The 22,071-nt window shown below is 41.9% G+C and overlaps 1 protein-coding gene across 1 annotated transcript in view; it reads right to left on the bottom strand.

Moving 5' to 3' along the window:
- The window catches only part of dntt (deoxynucleotidyltransferase, terminal), a 106,196-nt gene that overhangs the window by 39,377 nt on the left and 44,748 nt on the right, over positions 1-22,071 (bottom strand). The window contains 3 exon segments of the mRNA XM_032541046.1: positions 26-109; positions 1,267-1,515; positions 18,079-18,181. Coding sequence (XP_032396937.1) covers positions 26-109; positions 1,267-1,515; positions 18,079-18,181 — 436 coding nt within the window.

Here is a 22,071-nt window from a genome sequence, read left to right as displayed (position 1 = left end):
GTTAAGAATCTAATGCTGCACTTACCTTGGTTTTGTCGTACAGGCCGTGGTTGTCCAGAATCATCCGCTGCGTTACTCGAGCGAACCTCCTCAGGTCTCTCTCAAACTGCTGTGGAAGAAAAAAAATCAATAAACAAATATTGGTTTTACTCTGTTTTTATGGCATTGAAAGGAAATAGAGATGCCTTACTGCCATTTTCTTCCTGCTGACTTTACACCTATTCTTCCCATAACACAGAAGGTATTTCATATCAGACATTTTATATAATATTGTACATGATTTTGTATTGTATTGATTGTATTGTATGTTTTCTTAGAGCCCGACTATCAAAGACTATAGACTACCTGGACTTTGATGTTGTTCTTGTCTAAAAATGGGTCTAATGATTGGTCTGGAAGACAGAAATGATACATGTCCACCAGCAAGCGTAATTTCCACAATTCCGATTCATTGTCAATGTAAGCAGCAAAGCAATGATTTCTGATAGTAACTTTTGGGAAGCGGGGTGTTGAGTGGCCCAATTCTCATTTGCATAACGTTGAGGTCAGGGCTACCTAATGCAAATCAGGGGCGTCCAGATCGACTTGCTGCCTCTTGAAAACTCATGAAAATCTTTAAAACTGACAGTTGTGGATCCAAAGGGAAGACATTTTTAGCAACTGCATAACTTATTTCTCGCTTAAAATGTTTTCAGAATCATATCTCAAACTATTTTTGATTATAAGCGTGGTTGGTCTGTTTTTAATACCCTGGTGGCAAGCTAGTTTATATCCACGACGTTGCACTTCTGGGATTGCTTCACTGCCGCAAGAAAATTCCGCTTTTCGGCCAGATGTCTGTTACCTTCCACTGTCTTTGTCTTTAACTGCTCCTCAGATCTCTGCACGGTAAATCCGGACAGCTAGCTAGACTATCTGTCCAATCTGAGTTTCCTCTCGCACGACTAAAACAACTTTTGAACGTACACTAGTTCCACCAAAACAAGTTCCTTCCCGAGGCTGTTTAGCAGCGCACTGTGGCTCTGTCCGGTGCTTAGCATCGCCCAAGCGATTGTGATTGGTATAAAGAAATGCCAATACACCAGATGCGACACTATCTGGCAATGCAACACTATTGGCAAGCCCATCAAGGGCAATCCCTGTGCTCAAAAAACATAACTGGAGACATGCATCATAACTTCTACATTTTCCTTTTGTTTTGTAAAACCAAGGATTCCACCTGCAGCTACTGCTCACTCTCATTCAGTCTATTTTTAACCTTCATACCCTGGAGCCGGTCCAGCCCAGGAGAGCAAAGGCGAAACGATCCATTGGTGGCGACACCAAGTCCACACGCACTGCCCTCCAACCCCTGCCGTCCCCCTCGGCACAGTGGAGACCTCCCTCCACTTGGCTGGCCTCCAGCCGCAAGATCAGGAAGCACTTTGCAAAGTGGTCCATGGCCTCAAACCTGTAGCTGGGAAGCTTAGCCGTATCAAAGGTGGACGCCTGGTATTCACAGAACAGCAGAATGCCCTGGAGAAAAGAGAGACAAATTAAGTATTTTAGCATGAATGTTGGTAGAAATTGGTCATTTTTTTACTGAGACAAAACCTTTCGATATTAAATATTTTGCTTCTAATATATACAGTTTCAGCCTACTATACTGTATGTCACACCAGTTCATAAAATTCAAATTCTCCACAACCACTAACAGTATTACTTGTAAAACTCATAGCTTAAATGGTAATTTTGGGGTTTTTCACCCTGGACCCATACATTGGTGTCAAAGTGACTAATGTGAACAAAAATCTTTAAAAGAAAAAGTCTAGTATTGAGCTGATTATGTTTTTTAAATCGGAATCGCACCACAGTGTTTTTGTCACTTCATGTCCAGCCTGAAGGCGGCTGGAATCGGCTGGAAACTGTCTGACTTTACCGCAGCTTTTTGTCCCCCCCCCCCCCCGGCTGCTGCCGCCTGCTCTCGTCCACTTTACAGGCGAGGCGCAGTTCATCTCAAACGAGCCAATAGACTACGGCCCAAATAGTCAGGGCCTGATTTCGCTTTTTTTAATTTTTATTTGTTTATGTTCTTTTTATATTTGTCATCATTATATTTGTCATTTTAAGTCATCCTTGCAGTACTGCACTTCCATGCGATTGATGACGAAATAAATCGAAGCACCAAGTGAAGAACTCCTGAGTCCATTCCTTCTCCTTCTATCACGGGGCTAAACATTACATGCATAGTCATTTTCATCTGACTGTTATAGAAAGGATCCTTACGACCTGTTAACCCTTGTGTTTTCTTCCCTTCGACCATGAACTTGTTGTCCATCCAGGTCAAAAGGGAACGTTTTATAGTTGTTATGCTTTTGACACCTTTGAAAACGTTTTTGTCACTTTTTTCAAGGTTTTAGTTTTAAATTCATGGTCAATAAACCTAATTAATATGACATATTTTAACTTTTTAGTTCAAAAGGCAGAACTGATGAATTATTTTGACAAATAATAGTTAAGATCAAATGTCAAAGTCCAGTCAGGATACTGTCTTAAAACCATTAAACATGTTTTTCAATTGAAAAAAATTGAATAAAACACCCAAAGTTCAATGAATGTATCATTCATTTCACCAACAAAGAACGTAGCATGGGTTCCATACAATGCACATTCATGCATCCGTGTTATATTTGGGCATTTTGGTTCAAAACCCCACATTTCTGGTTTAAAAAAACATGTCAAATTTGACCCGAAGGACAACACAAGGGTTAAAGAATAAAATCCTGTTTGTTTAACCAGAAACAGCTCAGAGATGACTAATTGCTAAATCCACCAGATAAACTATACTTTTAGTGTGTCTAGAGTCAGCATTGCTCACACGTAATATCACTGGGAAGACAAACCAAGACGCCTTTTGATATTTTATTTAGTTTCTGTTGACTTTGAATGAAGTGTATTTTACGATGCTAAAATTACTGTTTATGTACATGAAGTCTGGTGGGTTTGGCAAAACCATTTTGGCATATGTTTTCATGTTTATAAAAAGGATCTTACGCTTTAATAGAAAGGACTATCTCTGTAGGGATTCTTTTCATAATGTTGTCAGACACTTAGAACAGTGATCTGAGCCCGTCACTGGCAAAACAAGCACTTTTGTGGATGTAAATTGAAGGTCTGCAATTGCCCTATAATTTCTATTGTAGATGGTTTTGCCGCTGCCGACAGCAGTCGTCTTGCTTATTACTAGACCAATTTTAAAGATTGTTGTTCCCATCAGTCACTTACACACAAAAAATAGGAAAGTAGGGTCCAGGTTGAAAACTAAAAGTCAGGGTTTTTTGCATGGGTCTTGGCAAGCGACTTTGAAGAGGCCAGCCAGTCTATCTTTCTCAAGCACCCAGGGGCCCTGACAGTTAAAAACCCGGTCACCTTTCATCTTTCGCCCAGACTTCAGAGCAGCTTTAAAGAGCACAACTGTATCTGAGGATCAGAGCCGGCACACTGGCTCATAGAAGGTTAAAATTACTGAATTATAATCCATACGCAAAGTGTTGATCAGCCTTAAATGTATCAAATAACCCGATTCATCAATTCCAACCCGATTCATCAATTTCAAAATTGAGACCAAAGTGAGGATAACACATTAGGAGTCCTGTGGTCTCTTAGTCCTGAACAAAAGCACTGAGGTGATTCCAGAGCTGAGCCATGTCTTGTTAGCATTACGGTAATTAAGATGAGAGGATCTCAAAAGCCCGTGTGATTATCTGTGTCACTGACTGGCATGAACCATTTCAAGTTTTTAAAAGACTGAATTACTGGAATACTGCTCAAGGTTTAAACTTGGATCAAAAAGCACATTTACGGTAACAAGTTTTTAACTTCTGGCTTGATGTTACAGTTTTTGTTAGGGGAGATTCACTTTACTTAAAAAGATTTCTGTATTTTTCTTTTTTTGATGACATTGAGTCCCTTACATCTGTTAAAAAAGTGATGTAGTTAACGTATTGAAGTAAAGGTTTTTAACTGGAAGCATTGGAATGTGGAAATGATTGCCAGTTGTTGGATCTAGAATTGAGCCATTCAATGCACCAACGTGACTTTTTATTTTATTTGACAAGTAGGATGAGAGTGCAGAGAAACCAGACCCATAATTGAAGCCTATGAAAAATATTGGAATCATTTGTGGCTTACTCGCTGTTTCTGGATTCATCATAAGATCTTTGAACGCAAATAGTTTTCAGTGCCGTGGTTTCCATGAGCACTGCAACTTTGTTCAAAACCAGATAAAAAAAGAAATACTTTTGGACAGCCTTGATAACGATATGAGAGATCTCAAGGGGTTTATCCTGACAAACAAAACAATTTAAAATAGAATACTCTAAAATGAGGTTGACCCCCCCATTGAACAATGCTAAAAGAAAAACTGGCCCTAGTTGAACCTTTCTCTTATTCTTGTTCCCACCTTGTGCCAAAATTGTAACTGCATTGGGGCAAATATCTTTAAAACACACTAAGCACGCTTTTCCCAATAATTTTTGTATTTTCATATTTTTTAAAAGCCCATACTGTATGAGTATATGAGTATCAACATGATTTACATGAGTGGAATCTGCTTGTTGATTACATGAAGAGTAGTCTCCCTTTGTCAGACCTTCAACCACAGCACTGTGGAGGAGGGTCTGGCTAGTCCACACAGCATTCTGGGATGGGAGAAAAACATGCTCTGGTTCATTGGCATTTCTTTAAACCAATCACAATTGTCTTGGGTGGCACTAAGCACCGGACGCCACGGTGCCGCTTCAAAAAAAGCCTCGGGAAGGAACGTGTTCTGGTGGAACATGTGTGTGTTCAAAAGTTGTTTTGAAAGCTCAGATTGGACAGATAGTCTTGCAAACTGTCTGGATTTACCCTGCAGAGATCTGAAGAGCAGTTAACCATAGTCCTCAGATACCACCGTATACCATACATTAAAAAAAACACAAAAAAGAGTGACATCTGGCGGAATTTCCACTGGTATCAGAGCAATCCCGAAAAGGAAACTTCATGGATATAGACTTCACAAAGAGCAAAGTCAACTTCACTGGTTAAATCAAGCCAATACCTAGTCACTTTGCCATGGCTGAGAACAGAGGTAAAAGGCTGTCTGCCAGTAAATGGACATGGACCACTGTGTTATCAGTCTAATTTGAGCCTGGAGTGGTAAAAAAAGCAGATGGCTGAAAGTCCAATAGAGAGATGGGCCTCTAGTCAGCCATAGTAGATGGTTGAAGCCCATTCCATATCAAAAGATTTCCACTCCTTAGATAATGGAAATCTCTGCCAAGTAAGATGTGCTGAAGAGAAGAGAAGGAGAAAGGATCACTGATGAGTAACAAAGCCTTAAGTGCAGAAAACAGTAAGATGTGCAAGTGAGTGCGAGAGTGTCTGAGAATAAAGCGTTCAACCTGTTGGAGAAAGGGAGAAATAGGTGGACGAGTAGATAGCGGGGAAGGCAGACAAGAGAGTCTGTGAATTGATTTCCTCCGAGGCATGGCCCGGCTGATTGTGCCTCTCCCTGGATGCAGGAGGGTTAAGGCGATTAAGATTACAAATTGTCAATTTGATTCCAGCGTCCGGCGTAATTGTTGGGATACTCTCCTCTCACTGGCCATAAATCTGCCACACTCACCTTAAAGAGCAATAATTGGGAAAGTGAGTGCAGTGGGCAGCCACTCGGCCCCATCCAGCCGGAGACTGAGGTTAATCACAAAGCATTTAACACCTAGTCAGCATCGGGGGCGGAGGGGTGGGGGGGGATCTTGGGCTCCAGCCATGAAAGTATTTTTTCAAATCTTTCAGATTTTCAAAATACCTTCAATTGATCTGCACTACTACTATGCTATTCCCTAAATTACATACATAATTGTTCTTTTGTTGGCATATTATATTTAATTCAGAGTACTGAAGACCATAATTGCTTACAGTCCACATTATTATGACATTTCAATTAAAATGCAGCAGATTTGTCAGTTTAACATGAATTGAGTGAACTCCACTGCAGCAAAATGTCGGAAAAAATGTAAAGATTAGTAATGCGGTTTATGCCGTATTTCCACCCTACTTTGAGGCTGGTTTTAAGGGACTTCAACTGTTTCAACAGCCAATGGCAAAGTCAGCTTGTAAAGTCAGCTACAAGAAAATGATCCATAATCCATTTTATTTCTGTTACAAACTTTTAATGGTGTCACAACATGCGATCGCATGCACCTACCGCAAGCTAGAGAGTGACTGAAGCGAGGGAGCGTAGCGTAAATCAGAGAAATAAAACGGGTTTTTGCCGAGTCATCACTAGAAATGTAACAGTAGCAGGCATTTCACTATTACTAATATTATCCATGTTCATATTTACAGGCGAAAACTGAAATGGTTGGCTACAAAAAGCCTGGAAGTCGGATGTTAGGACGGAAGTGCAAAGAGTCGTTTCTATGGAGATGACACACCGTCTTGTTGCATTGGTGTGAAATGGCAGCTTTTCCGAACGGTGCGTTGCAAGTTTTAACTCGTCTCGTCACAAATCTTTGGTCTGAACTGGGCTTCAGATAGAAAACAGGATGTATACTGCTATTTTCACTTGGCAGCTATCATGTTTTCCCAAAGAAATCTACAGCTTTTGGACATTCTTTTATCAATCGGCTTGGAAAATAGTGCATAAAGTTGCTGCAGCCTGCTGCAGGACCCCCCTAGGTTTGGAATCTGGCTTCCCCCCCTGCCTCACTGCCGAACTACACAGGACATCAAATGAGGACATCGAACCCAGAGGACACTAAGAAACAAGGTAGTGAGAAATCCAAGGTTGCGACGTTGAAAACCTTGAGTGACACACTCGAAGCAGATCTCAATGAAATCCCCAGCCTCCTTCAAGTTTTTCCATCTTTAATTATTTTCAATTGTTGCGCAATTGCTTGCAAAAAGTCTCGAAGTCAGCCTCTGCTGCAACACTGGACCGCTCCACCTCGGTGATTACAGATAACCACCCACCTTCCTATAATAGGCATGGAGAGGGGCTTTTTTAAAGTTCTCTTTACATTCAGTAATAGCTTTGCTTAAGGCAGTGACAGTCCCCACTTAGATAATGAGGCCAGAATGACAGCATAAAAGCACTTAAACACTGACTAATCTGAAATTAAAATCCCCGCGAGCCACACTTGAGACAAGTTGTGGGAGAAGGTCTGCAACCCATCTCATGCATGAGGCCACAAATGTAGGCCACGTCTTATTCTGGGAGATATGTCTGGTCCCTCCTGGCAGTCGATTTCTTTAAGCCTTGAATAATGTCGACACCTTCAGACAAAAGTATTAATAAGTTCTGATGACAGTTGAACAGACTATTAAATACCTGACTACGGACGCCCTTTGTTCAATGAAGTTTGCAGCCTTCCTGCCTACACACACACACATACACACACATACACACACACACACACACACACACACACACACACACATAGACAGACACACACACACACACATCCAATGTAGTCTATGAGCTGCTATCTCTCAGTCTCTTTCTTCCTTTCTGCTTGACACATGCACGCATGCGCACACACACACAAGCACAAACACACACACTCACAAATCCACCATAAAAACAGGATGTCATGAAGTACCCCGTCTCAGTATTGCCAGGGGCTGTTTAGCCCAATGGCGCTCTGTAATCATCTCCAACGCAGCAGGTAATGTCAGCGAGCATCTGAAAGTAAGCTTATTCCACCAGAACTGTTTACAGAGGGAATTACAGAGGAGGACAGCAGGAAGATAATCTGCTCCCCCAACGCTGAAGAAAAACAGAGACCAGTCAAGTGAACATGACTTTCGAAATTGTCATAAAAGAAAATTCGGAGCTTTCATTTCTTTCGATTTGATAATTTACTCAGGGTCTTTCCTTGAGGAGTGACGAGTAGCCTCTTGCATCCAGAGGATGAGGGCGATGTTGTCAGGGACGCGAGGAGCTCTCATCTCATCTGGCAATCTCTTTGACTCCCAGAAAGAGACTTCAAAACCTGCCTTCAAGTCACAGATTAACACGCGTTAGCCAGGGCCGTTTGAGCTGCGCCTCGACTTTGATTCGCAGCTTCGGCGCAATGAAAGAGGCAGATTGCTGGAATTAAAGGGCGGCGGTTTGGGTGTCTGTATGTGTGTCCTCTCAATGTCAGTCAAAGTAGCCTTTGGTGCTCGGATTTTATTTAGGTCTCAAAGTGACAAACTCGATGTGACTGCAATATAACCAAAAGAATAGACCAAATGTAGAACAGTAAAGACACAGCTGAATGGCATTCTAATGGCAATGCACACAGAGCTCAGCCATCAGAAAGCAGCACTATTGGTATGGGTGGGTAAAGAAAACTGATCTATGTATGAATCTGGATTCATTTTGGCGATATTTTTCATACATTTCATACCAATGATCATCGCCTAAATATTTCCTGCTTATACGGTACCACCGACGGCGACTACATCACATCCAGCAAAACAGAGCGAAAGAAGAAAATGCAGAATTTCCATTATGTACTTACTTGGTTATGTATTAATTTTAAGTAAAATAAATGTCCCACTGACCAAATGTTCAATGTTCAATTAGTTTTTAGAAATGTCTCATGATATATTGTCTCTAGAAGGGTATTATTCAACTTTACTTTTGGATAAAGAAGGAAAAGAAAATCGCAATACTCAATGCTATTGAATCGCAATATACCTTTAGAATCGCAATAAATGAAAACCGCAACTCAAATCATATCGGCACCCATGTCTTGTGAAACAATTAAATCGAGACAAAAGCATATCATCGCAGCGCTAGTATTTAGAGACAGAGATAATAGACGATTGGAGGATGAAATATGGCTCCCTCCGTCTCTATGTTACCATTACCGGGGCCAAGCTGAATCTCATCTGTCTGCCACAGAAGCTGGTGGCTGACCTTGCTTTTGCCCCCAAGTTATGCTTTCAGAATATCAGCGGGGGGGGTTAGAAAAAAAATGATGAACCCGTTATCGCAAGGACGTTCCTAGATAGATGTATTTTTAACTCCCTGCAGGCTGCAGGCCGAGGAGGGGTGGCTGAAGGAGTTGGTGTGGGCGGGGGGGTGGCCACAATATTGGGCCAGAGGGAAGACACGTGGGCCCCCGGGGGGGCTTGATTGCAGATGACAAGGTTACACGACTTAGAGTCAACCTCCCGCTACCTCCACTTAATCATTGTCTCTTGTGTCCTCGTCCCCGCGGACCGGTCCCCTCTGCAGCCCCCGTTTTATCCAGCCCGCTGAGAAGAATCACCACGCCGACACTGGTGGAATCAAACTAAGTACGTTTATGGAACTTTAGTGCTGTACTTAAAGTGCTCATATTATACTTTTTGGCTTTTTCCCTTTCCTTTGTGCATGTTTGACTCCCAACAAAGATGGAACAGAAGTGCGATGTCTCACTCTGTAGCTAAAACAGCTCAACACACAGGGTGAAAAGAGGAGATGTGCAGTAAAACAATTTTTTTTTTAAATGTAAACCTATTCTGTTATGACCTCTAAATACAATTATGAACCAGAAAATGAGCATAATAGGAGCACTTGAAGTAGACATTTGAGGTACTTGTGCTTTACTTGAGTCCAGTGGTGGTTTATGTGACACACGGGTATACCCACTAAGAAAGCTCCAGGATTTCCATATACCCTCTTAAAAATGTACAATGGCACGTAACAACATATTTCCATTATAATTGGTATATATTTAGAATTTTCATTTGTTTTTTTTCCTCGCATAGGCTACATAAAAGGTATTTCCACCATAAATTGGTGCAGAAAAATGTGTCAGAATCCAAATTAGGACGCCCTGGTGGAGGACACACAGATTCCCCCCACTATGATATTAAACATGAAACACTCAGTTGATTGACAGAACTATTTGGATAGTTTAAAAATTGGGAGGGTTTTTTACTTACATACTTATACTTAAGCAACATTTCAATGCAGGACATTTACTTGTAACTGAGTATCTTTTACAGTGTGGTGTTAGTACTTGGATCTGAATACTTCCGTCCTTTCTTCAGCTCCTGAAGCCTTTTCTAACACCTGCCCTACCCGCCTAATTCACTCTCACAAATCCCTTCACACATAATGTCGCACCTCCACCTCGTTCCCTTCCACCTATGGTGAGCGTAAGTGGCTGCCAGAGGTGAGAGCTACCCGCGATAACGTACAGTAAGTAGGAGGTAATTACCGCTAGACGGACCGCTGAAGGAGAGGAAGCATGTGGAGGTGTGGATGAAAAAGAGACGGAAGGGTTTTATTTTATTTTTTAAACCCAGCGATGACAAAAAAAGAAGCCGAAAGCAAGACAAGACAGCGCGGCCATGCTCTTCATCAAACACCTGTCTCCTCTGATGACCTTCTCCAACCAGGCATTTATCTGAGGGAGAAAGCTCCGTTGACAAATCTCTGCCTTGTTTTTTGGTTGTTTTTTTTACAGAAAGTCATGTACTGTACAGTTTTGGTAAGTGATATTGTCCAAAATGCATTTGCATTGGTGAAAGAAGTACTCAAATCCTTAAAATGTTACTTAATTATAAGCATATATGTAAGTATAAAGTACTCAATGTAGAAAAGCCCTCACATTTTAGAAACTTGAAAACCTCCAAACAGTTCTGTCAATCAACTAAGAGTTTAATCAGCCAATCATTTCAGCTCGGTAGTTAATTGATAATAATACAGTGTATTTTATTAACTACATGTGTTTTGTATGCAAAAGTCTTAATGTGTAAAGTAGGCACTAAAGCTGTCAGATTAATGTAGAGGAGTAAAAAGTTTCTCTCTGAAATGTAGAAGTAGAAAGGAAAAGCCTCAAATAAAGTACCTCAAATTTGTACTAAAGTACAGTACTAGAGTAAATATACCTAGTTACATTCCACCTCTGTGCATTTGAATCAGCCTTTGCAGATCCAGTGCTGCTGTAACATGTCATCTCATTCGGTGGAAAATTATGATATAATAACTGTCTTTATGACATTAATTGGGACTTTACTCATACAGATATTTTGGCAGGGTAAAGCTACTCTAAAGGTAGACATAATCTCAGTGGTGTGATTGGCACACACCTCAATTTAGTGTAAGTATTCAGTTGACCATCTTACTGAACAGCTATCCTTCCATTTTAATTAATCCAGTTTGATATCTGGGTGATATCTAGGGAATCATGACCGATAATGATGGAGGGGACTGCACACATGACAAGTCCAATAAATTTAGGTCAAATGAGGCTTTGTTCAATTATTGAACAAGTAAGACAACCATTGGTACACACAAACACAAGTGTGTACCCAAAGTGTCTCTCTGAACATCACAATAACTCCTCTTTTATTCTTTTCCTCTTGTCCTCACACATGTCAGCTTATCTATTTTTGTGATACAGTGTTACCTTCAAACCACTTTATTCACTTTATTTGTAAGACACTTCTAATGGATAGACAAATTCCCATCTATTCTGAAATGTGGGATTAAATGACCTCAAATTAAGCCTCTAAAATCCTTAGAATAGAAGAATGATAATTGAAAACCTACATGCTTAAATATACCACTAACACAGTTTAGACAGGTCACAATAAGGCTGATTTTCTTAATGGGCATTGAATGCAACGAGCTACAGAGTATGACCCAGAAAGCTTAGTTATAGAGTAACAGATACATGGGAATGGAGGCTTGTTAGATGCCAAAATACCACGCAGTGATTTATAATTCTATGAGACAGAATTTCACACCTCAGGACATTACAAGAAAGTTTGCCACGGTGATGTTTTTTTTTTTTTTTTGTACAGTACGCTTGACTAAAGTTTATGCATCACGGCCGGAATATGGAGGAGGGGTGTTTATAGAGACCCATAACGCTTTCAATGTCAAGTCACTGTGCTGTGAAAACGATTTAAAAAACAGTAGCTTAACCCTGCAGATCACAGGAGTCACAGGTTCACCGCTTCCTCGATCGCTTATGGCGTTTTTTTCCATTAATGGTACCTACAAATGTAGTTTCAAAAACTAATTTTTGGGCGAACCTATTTAAATATGGCATGTTTTTTTCAGGACACAATGATGATGCAGTGTTCTAATTTATACTGTTTTTTATTGACAATTCTCTTTGACCAATCAGTAGTCTGCAGGTTTTCACGTCACCTTTTGGTATCGCCTCAGCTCGCTTGGAACCTCGACTGAGGTAGTACTAAAAAAAGTACCTGTTAGCAGGAACCAGGGACTTTTTTTTGTAATGGAAAACCATAAAAGGCGAGTAGAGTTGAGGCAAGTCGAGTAGATACCACTCAGTGGAAAAACATCATTTTCATTCATTGAGTTACGATGTAACTTTTGAACTAACCCTAAGTGACACAATAACACAAACAAACTAACCGGTCAAGCCAGAAGTAGACCAACAACTCCTGTGTTCTGCAAGGCTGAATTACTGTTTTTGTCATCGGAGTCTGGTGGTTTTGAAGAGAGCGTGGATGGAGATAACGGCTTCAGTTCCCGGTGGGACAGCACTGCCTGACGGAAAAGCAAAGCAGTGAAAATACTCTAAATATAGAATACACCTAAATAAGATATATTGATTTTTTGGGGGGGCTAAAATCCGTTACCTGCTGCCCCTGTTCAAAGCAGTGCATTGCTTAGCTTCCATGCCTGTGCACCTGCCTGATTCTCTAAACTGGGAGCCATCTACTGTAGCTAATACACTGATAATGTATATGTACCTTATACAACCCTACTTCTTAATATCCAAATTATCCTTTATAATGACCCAAATACACATTTGGACTAATCTAAACTAATAACATACATTGCATTGCAAAAACTACAGGACCAGAAACATGTATGTTATTAGTTCCACCTGTGCTTTTCCAGGCATGGCCATTCAAAATGTCTGTAAAAATGTGTAAATAAATAAAAACATCTAAATACAGTACAAAATAGACCTATTTGTGACAGGGATGAAAAGAATAACTGGTGATCCACATTAAGCAGTCAAAGCTTATCTTGCTCTCCAGTTAATCCTTTAGTATAAGAGAAGGGCCCATTGTCTTTTGTATGTTTAAACTCTGCCAGAAACAAATGACAAACATGTGGAAACATAGCGTTCATGTTCTTGTTCATACAATTCTACTTGGCTCCTTTAGTTACTAGTTTCCTCAAACATCAGTTAATACAAATGTGATAAGATAAACACGTGCATTGAATGGTAGTATGAAACATTTCTACAGCTTTAAAAGGGGGGAACCAGAGAAAAAGAACCACTGCTTTAAAGTCTGCTTCAAGAATCTCAAAAGGCAAGGCCAAAATAATTATTTCTATTTTTATTATAACAGGGTGTATGGCTTCTGGCTCTAGGTTCAGATTCCCTGTGATTAAAGCAACACCAGAGCACTTTTCCTCTTTGGTCCCCCTACAGGTTGGAAGCGGAATTGTGCATTACCGCTGTCTCATTGGAACCACTTAAGTAAGTAAGAATCGTTACAAGTTGATGAACCACTTAAACAATTTTGTAAACATCATTTTAAAGTGCCCATATTATGCTCTTTTTCAGGTTCATAATAGTATTTTGAGGTTTTACCAGAATTGGTTTCCACGGTTTTATTTTCAAAAAACACCATATTTTTGTTCTACTTCTATTGCTGCAGATCCTGTTTTCACCCTGTGTGTTTAGGTCTCTGTTTTAGCTACAGAGTAAGACGTCTCCCCTCTATACTATCTTTGTTGGGAGCCACACATGCTCAGTAGCTAAATAAGATCCCATCAGCTAGATAACTCTTTATCCAACTTTGGTCAGTACAAGGCAGGATTAGCTGGGAAACTTCTTCTAGACGAGGGCCACTTTTTGAGATTATGGTCAACTAGTGTGTGTTGTAGCAGTGTTTTGCCATTAAGAACAAGCTAGCATGCTACAGTTAGCCATGCAGATTTTGAACAGCTCACCCGGAGACTGAAGACAGAGGACATTCAGAAACCGTATCTCACTCAAAACAGCATGGATGTTTTTTTTTTCCAAGTTTGGAGTGTGGTTGGGGTTGGCTGGCCATGAGTTTTTGTCTGCTGTCCTGTCTTGTCGGCCATACTGTGTTTTGCTTTTCCCTGACTCCCTCGAAACCAGCTGACTTCACACACCTGCATCCCATCTCTGATTACCTGCTCCCGCCGCTCACACCTGCCTGCCATGTACAACCAACTACAGTTTATCAACCCCGGCTCTCCAACCACTCTTCGCTTTCATCGTTTCTTCTGCTACGTTGGTGAACCTTCTAAAAGCTCTTTGTACCTTGGCTTTCTCTGAGGTACATGTTTACTGTTGTTGTTTTTTCTCTCTAGCCTCTACCACTACTCCTAAATCTTGTCTCCGGTCAGCTGGCTTCCTCCCTCGGTCTCCCTCCCTCGGCACCCTGCATCAACCTGTCTCCGAACCAGCTTCCGGTCCCAGTGTCTCCTCTCGGTTCCTCGTCCCGGGTCTCTAACGCCTTTCCCGAGTGCTCTCACCCACTAGGCTCCCCAGCTTTCCCGTCAGCGCTTCCCTGTCCCTGGCGTCCACCTCCCCACTTCTCACTTCGCTATACAATTAATGTATTCATTATTGAGCTTTGCATCTGGGTCCTTCTGTTACCTCCGTCACGGTTTGTATGCATGTGGAAGCACCAGAGACACAAAATAATCCCAGAGAAGTGATTTTTTTTTCATAATATGGGCACTTTAAGATTCAAAAGACTCTTTGGTGTTGCTTTAAGAGTAACAGCCATTTCACTTGTGTACTCTGTCCGGGGGGAGGAGGTAGTAACCCCTCAATTCACTTAGCAAAGTGTGTAGTTTTGTTAGCCATTTGATGGGTTTTCTGTGGAAGATGATGATTGTGATGATGATGATGTCTCTGATGCTGATAGGGAGAGTTTGTGTTACAATGGAAGAGATGTTGATCATTTATTCGAACATGTCTGGTCACTTTGCACTTTATTGTGGGTATTCATGGCTGTTTTCTTCTTCTGCTGCTTTTTTAGATGTTATTGATGCTTGACTAGTGTTGGTCTTCTGGCCCACTGGTACACCCCCCTCCAAAAACAAAATGTTGAAAGTAACATTTATTTCTTTCCTTGTGAGTCACGCATGCCAGACATCTAATTGCACATCCAATCAATGTTTGTATAACTGAACTTGCAGGCGCTACTTCCTTCGCTCAGGGCTGAATGTATGCATCACACATCAAATCAATTCGAATTTTTCCACTTTCCTTTAAATGCAAAAAGTGCATTGTCATTGTAATTTCCATTGTTATTTAATATTGTAAAGCCGGAAAGCTGGACTAGGTAAAAGTAGTGGGTGTAAAAATGAACATGCTGGACTCCTGTTTGCACAATTTGTGATTAGGACCTCTGTTTAATGTAATTAGATACATGTGTTTACATGCACTGGGTTTTAATGAGACACTTCTGGAGCTCATTGACATTTGTCACATTACTGTAACATTAGCAGCAAATCGTTGTCATCGTTTGAGTACAGCCAATAATTAGACCATTATCTGAAAGTAAACATAGCCTGCCATTAACTTTGTCTGTCGCTGCGTTTTATCACTCGCTCCCACATTTTCTCACTTTCTACTCACTGTCTCTTTGCTGTAATCAGACGACATCTGTCTGTCTCTCTTCCACATTCTTCCTCTTCTTTTTTTTCCCTCCTTTTTGGATCCATTTTCCATTAAGGGGCTGCGGACTGTCCTTGAAAGCCCGGCTAAAAGTTCTTGAAGTCACTTGCCAAATTGTACCATTTCTCTTTCACCTCATTCACTCACCTTTTCCCAATCTCTTTCCATTAAAGGCGACAAAAAAAAAATCGGCTGAGCCTTGGACCACCTTTCTCTCTAAGTTTTATGAAAAAAGGGCTGCTGTGAGCTTCCAAGGACATTTCTGAAAGTTGGAAAAGTGACCACCTTGTATTGAAAGATATACTTCATGCATGCAAGAGGTTACCTTCAAGAGGTTATGTCCCGTTCTGCTCCTTATGTCATGTTTTCCTGTTTTATGTAATTTAATAAGCGTTTGTCCCTTCAATTTGCGATGATGTTATAGTTTGCTTTACTAGATTACAGTACGTAGGGTTAGCAACCCAGCTTACTAGCGTTAGCTAGCCCTCTTTGGTACAGTTAGTGCAATTGTCAGCACGGCTAAGTTCAAACTAGGTGGGGTAAAAATAATAATAATTTAGTAGCAGAAATACCTTGGCAGTGTCACATTGAATTTAACAGAGAACGGCTCTGGTTCCGGAAGTAATTTTCACTATTCAATATCTCAATTGACGTTTCATTAGTCTGTATCAACGGCAGATGCCGGATGTCACTCTTTTTGGCCGGATGTCCGGTCCACTTCCACTTTCTCAAATTTCGTTTTCTGAGGACTATGGTCCTCAGATCTCTGCAGGGTGAATCCAGACAGCTAGCTAGCTGGACTATCTGTCCAATCTGAGTTCTCTGTTGCACGACTACAACTTCTTTTGAACGTACACATGTTCCACCAAGACAAGTTCCTTCCTGAATCTATTTTGCAGCAACACCATTACTCTGTCCGGTGCTTGGCGCCCCCATTGTGATTGGTTTAAAGAAATGCCAATAAACCAGATCAGATCAGACCAGATTTCTCCCATTCCAGAGCGTTGTATGGACTAGCCAGACCCTCCTCCGCAGCGCTGTGGGGGAAGGTCTGGCAATGCGAGACTAACATAATATTAAACGCACATATAAGAGGTTTAAGTCTGGAACCAAGCCAACCTGCTAAAGATGATTTGTGACTATAAAACATTTGATTTGGCCCTAAAGAACATTTTAAAAATGGATAAAGGTAAAGGTACAAGATAACTAAGGTTAATCTACAGTAATTAATCTAATTAACGGTAATTAATCTAATTAATCTACGGTAACAGCGGGCTCCACCAGCCCAGATGGACCTGAACAGTTCTATTAATTTAACCTTAAATATAAAGCAGAGTTCAAACAGAGTGTGACTGGACTTATCACAAGTAAAATAAAAAATGTGATAACTGCGCCTCCAAACACATTTAAATGCATCTGCCAATACTGTCAATAAATGGACCAATCAGTTTTCAAATAAAAACAGAACGCACCAGAGTTTTGAGGACAGATTTTGCAAGCTGTGGTAAAAAAATAGCCACTAACCACCTTAAAAAAATAGGAAAACAGTGCTCACAGACAGATATCCCAATGTTAATAAACGGTCTGCACACAAGCTAATGTCAATGTTGACTTGTGTCTGTGAATCAGTGTTTCGTACACTGAAATAAGCAGTGTAAAGGAGTCGCTTTCAGTGGCCACAAACAGGAAATGGATTGTGGATAACAAAGCTTTCCCACGGACAAGGTGAGAAAAAAAAAACTGCTATGTATTATGAATGTCATTAGATGTAAATGTGCTGTATTTATATAGCACTTTTCTAGTCTTAACAACTACTGAAAGCGCTTTTTACATCATACAGGACGCATTCACCATTCACACACATTCATACACATTCATACACTGTGGCCGAGGCCGCCGTACAAGGTGCCACCTGCTCATCAGATAAACACTCACACACGATGCGCAGCACCAGGGGCAACTCAGGGTCCAGTGTCTTGCCCAAGGACACTTTGACGTGGGACTGCAGGGCCAGAGATCGAACCACCAACCTTTCGATTGGCAGGCAACCGCTCCACCACTGAGCCACAGCCGCCCCCTAGATCTGAAGCAACTGTTGCTGTAGCGTGGATGTGGATGTGGCTCTTTTTTAGGGTGTGGGGGGAGGGGTTGGTTCTTTTTGCTGAACTGGTTGACCATCCCTGTGTAACGCAAGCACTAAACACACTGGTTTTAAGAGGATATCTGCAGTACTGTTTATTTTAATATGTTGTTCTTCAAATTTTCCCTTCAAAATACATCTATACAGCAGTTGTTTTTCCAATAATACCACCTAATAAGTATATTTTGTCCACAAATGATGATCAACAAGGCTAAACATCCTCATTACTCTACCTTCATTGAAAAAAAAAGGGAAACAACATATAATACGTACTTGCTTTTTCAGTCCGTTAATAACGTTGGGTAGCAGACTCTTCTCTCTCCCCGGCTCCGGTGTGGTCACGATAAAGTCCACGTCATGACCAAACTCCTTGCCCCTGGAGATAGAGACACAGCGCTGTTACTCACTCACTGTGTCCACAAAATAATGAAAATAATTATCTTTGAGTCACAGCCCCTAACTGATGAAGAGGAAAGGTGGCAGACGGAGCTATTAAAAGCACAGGCAACACTAATGGAATTGACTTTTTTTCATTATTCTAACAAGTTATTTGTCCTAAGTTGTGAAGTGTAAGAGCTCCATTTTGTCGCCTCAGCTGTCAGAGCTTTAACGTTTATGTGAATCATCGTTTTCTGCTTGGATCGGTGTCATAAAGCATACCCATACGGAGCCCGACTGCGCATACACAATAGTATTTTCTCCGTCAGCACAACTGCACTGTAGTGGAAGTGATTGTGAAGTGATTATCAGTCAGGAGCAGCTACAGTGAAAAGCTCAGCAGAGGAACCCTGCATGTGCCTAAGATTTGTACACAAAAGGCATAAAAGCTTCTGTCTGGCGTAAACCCGTACACATACTTTTCACTCCTGTTATTCAGGAGAGTGATGTCTCCATTTGTTTAGATGCCGCTTAAGATGATGTATGTTTAATTTATATCAGTAGTAAGGTGAATTCTGCCATTATATCTCTGAATTCTAACTTTAAACTCAGAATTCAGAGTAAAGAGTCAGAATTCTGACTTCAAATTCAGGGATCTGGCTTCATATTGAGGCCACATGTACACTGCTAGGTTTTGGTTTTGAAGTTGAGTTTTAATAATAATAACTTTGACTTATATAGCGCCTCCAGAGCGATGGTGCACTGACGCAGAAGGCTCTGTCACCAAATGTCCGGAGCCTGGAATTAGGGACAGCAAGCAGGTCCTTGTCAGAGGACCGCAGGGACCGTGACTGAATGTATGGGTGGACCAGATCTTTTAGGTACTGAGGTGCAAGTCCATGGAGAGATTTGTATGTCAGTAGGAGAATTTTATATTTGATCCGGGACTTAATTGGCAGCCAGTGGAGCTTCTTCAGGATGGGAGTGATGTGAAGTCCAATTTTTGTTTGGGGGAGCACCCTAGCTGGTTGGAAAATACTGAAGTACAGTAGACTTGTAGGAAGACCAAAAAGGATCCTTGCGGTAAAGTGGGAGGTGATAAAGGAAGGATGAGGGTCTCAGTACAGTTTGGAAAGCCACTGCGGAGTCTGGAGTGTTTGAGAGGAAAAGGCAGTTTAGTTTTTTTTGGTGTTTTGGGAAAAGGAAGGGTGGGCCCTTTAAGACGCCGGTGGTACTTGGGGGGATGCAGAAATTGAGAGCCACCACACCCAATGTGATATCACCAACCTTTGAGAAGTGACTTTGGGGGAAACACAGGTTCTGTTTTGCTTATGGTTTTAGGAGGTTACGGCCCTCAGTTCTGTGTTTATCCAGTTTATAAGGGCATGGGGAAGGGGGAAAAAGAGGAGTGTGTGTAGAGGGGTATACCCCGTAGCAGGGAAAAGGAGTCCCTGTTTCGGGATCATCCAAGGGGGAGATGTAGTATGAATAGTGGGGCCCAAACACGATCCCTTTAGGGACTCCTGGGATGGGGCAATCAAAGGGGTGCCCCAAGGGTGAGTATTGTTGCCTGTTGGGGAGAAGGATTAAAACCCAAGAATACACATTTACCAGTGAGGCCATGAGTTCGGAGAGGCAAGTGAGAAGAATGGGGTGGGAGACGTGTCGAAGGCTGCAGAGAGGTCAAGGAAAATTTAAAGATGGGGGACATGGCCAGAGTCAGCTGCCATGAGAAGGTCATTTGTGATTTCTGAGGCAGTTTCTGTGCAAGGGTTGCCCGGAATCCAGATTGAAATGGCTCGTAGAGGTTTGGGATGTAGCATATGATGGTTGAGTTGGGCTGCCACAGCTTTTTCCAATAACTTGCATTGTACAAGGTGGGGTTGGAGATGGGAAAATAGTGATTGGATCATCTGGGCCCAGGCCAGGTTTTTTGAGAGTGGGATCACCGCCGCAGTTTTAAGCTGTTGGGGCCCACTCCATAAGACAGCAAGGTGTTGCTGATTTGACATAGAGTGGAAGACACGCCTTGACCAGGCAGTCGGCATTGGATCCTGCATTGGACCCTGACCCTATTAAGAAAGAGGAGAGGCAGTCTGGGACGGGGAGCCAGTTGAAGAGTTTATGGCCCAGCAACAGTGTAGTTGGGTGGGAGCAGGTGGACAGTTGAAATTTGCTGGTGGATGGTTTCAACCTTTTTCTGGAAATGTTCCGGGAACCTGGGGCAGGGCCAGCAGCGTCAGAGGGTGAGGAGGGTCAGGTGGACAACGTAGGCGGTTGATAGTGGAAAAAAGCTGTTTAGGTTGATTTTGTGGTTGCCAATGAGTGTTGAGTCGTAGTTTTTTTTGCACAGGACAGAGCATTTTTGTAGCTCTTACATGGTTTTTGTAGGCTTCCTGGCGGACAGTGAGGCCAGATTTTTATAGTATCTCCCCAGCCTCCCCCTGTTGGCCTTCAGCGGTGGAGTTCAGCAGGTGAACCGGGGGAGTGGGACAGGAGAAGAGACAGGGTCGAGTGATGAGGGGGGCTACAGAGTCCAAGCTACATGACAGGGCTAGGTTGTAGTGATTAACCAAGTCATCAACTGTGCAGTTTGGGGGATTGCTGGTAAGATGGCCTGCAAGGGTACAGGATAGTTTGATGTGCACACTTGTTTGATTTCTGATATGCAATGGTCCTTTAACACATTTCCTGCGTGTGTGCGCAGAAACAGAGAAGGTGACAGCAAGGAGATCAGAACTAGCCAGGTCAAGAGTTTGTAGCTGGGTGGGAGTTATACCTGTAGAGCAAACCAGGTCCAGTGTATGACCTTTAGCATGAGTGGGGCCATTAACATGCTGTGTAAAATTAAAGCAGTCCAGTAGTGACAAGAATTCTGCAGCATGAGCATCTCTGGAATCAACATGGATGTTAAAGTCACCAAGTAGGATGGTAGTGGAGAGGTGGGGCAAATCAGAGCAAGAAGGTCAGAAAGCTCAGGCAGGAAGCTAGAAGATGGCTTAAGTGGGCGATAGACAAGGACCACCTGTAGCTGCCGAGGCCCAGACAGAGCAAGGTGAATGCACTCAAATGAAGAGGTGTGTGCTGGAAATTCTTTTATCTGAATATTTGTATGATGTATAACAGCCAGTCCCCAACCACGTCCAGAACTACGGGGCTTTTGAATGTAACTATAGCCTTGGGGGGAGCTTGGTTAATTGCAAAAAAGTCAATTTGGTTCTGCCAAGTTTCAATCAGACACAGGAAATCCAGTTTCCTGTCAGTTATGATGTCCTGTATGAGTGGAGATTTTATTGTTTAGTGAGCGAGTGTTCAGTAGCATAAATGACGACGACTTATGGAAAGATGTACTGGCACGATGATGAGTAAAAGTACAGGGTTAGGTACCCAACCCAACGTTCCATTCATTTTGAATGGGGATAGTGTGTATAGGCTGTGGCGGGGGTTTCCCCAGGAGGGAGATGGAAAAAAAACTAAGTAAATATGAATATGAAGTTTACTTCTGCTAAATTGTGGGGTTAAAGAAAACAACAGGAGTTCACACAAGGGACTATTTTACTGACACTCCCACCGCCGCGCAGCCCTGCGGGACATCACCGGATTTCAGCCTGAGTTTCCCTGTCTTTCATCTAGAATGACTCAATAAGCAGTCAGATGGAAGGATGGAAAAGAGACAGTGAGACAGTAATACCTGTCTACCACAACCCTTCTATTGCATTGTCATGACAGGGAGAACAATGCAGACACATAACACACCCATGCAAGTGCCGAAGTCGCCCCTCAAACGACAGAAGCTTCCCCTCCTTCCCATCGTTTAAACCTGATCATTACCCAACACCCACTGACACACACACACACACTCCCAATTGGCAACATCATACAGATGTA

Source organism: Etheostoma spectabile, chromosome 17, assembly GCF_008692095.1.
Source record: "Etheostoma spectabile isolate EspeVRDwgs_2016 chromosome 17, UIUC_Espe_1.0, whole genome shotgun sequence".
Lineage (NCBI taxonomy): Eukaryota > Metazoa > Chordata > Actinopteri > Perciformes > Percidae > Etheostoma > Etheostoma spectabile.
Note: the sequence above shows the minus strand (reverse complement) of the source record. Positions and strands in the feature narration are given on the sequence as shown.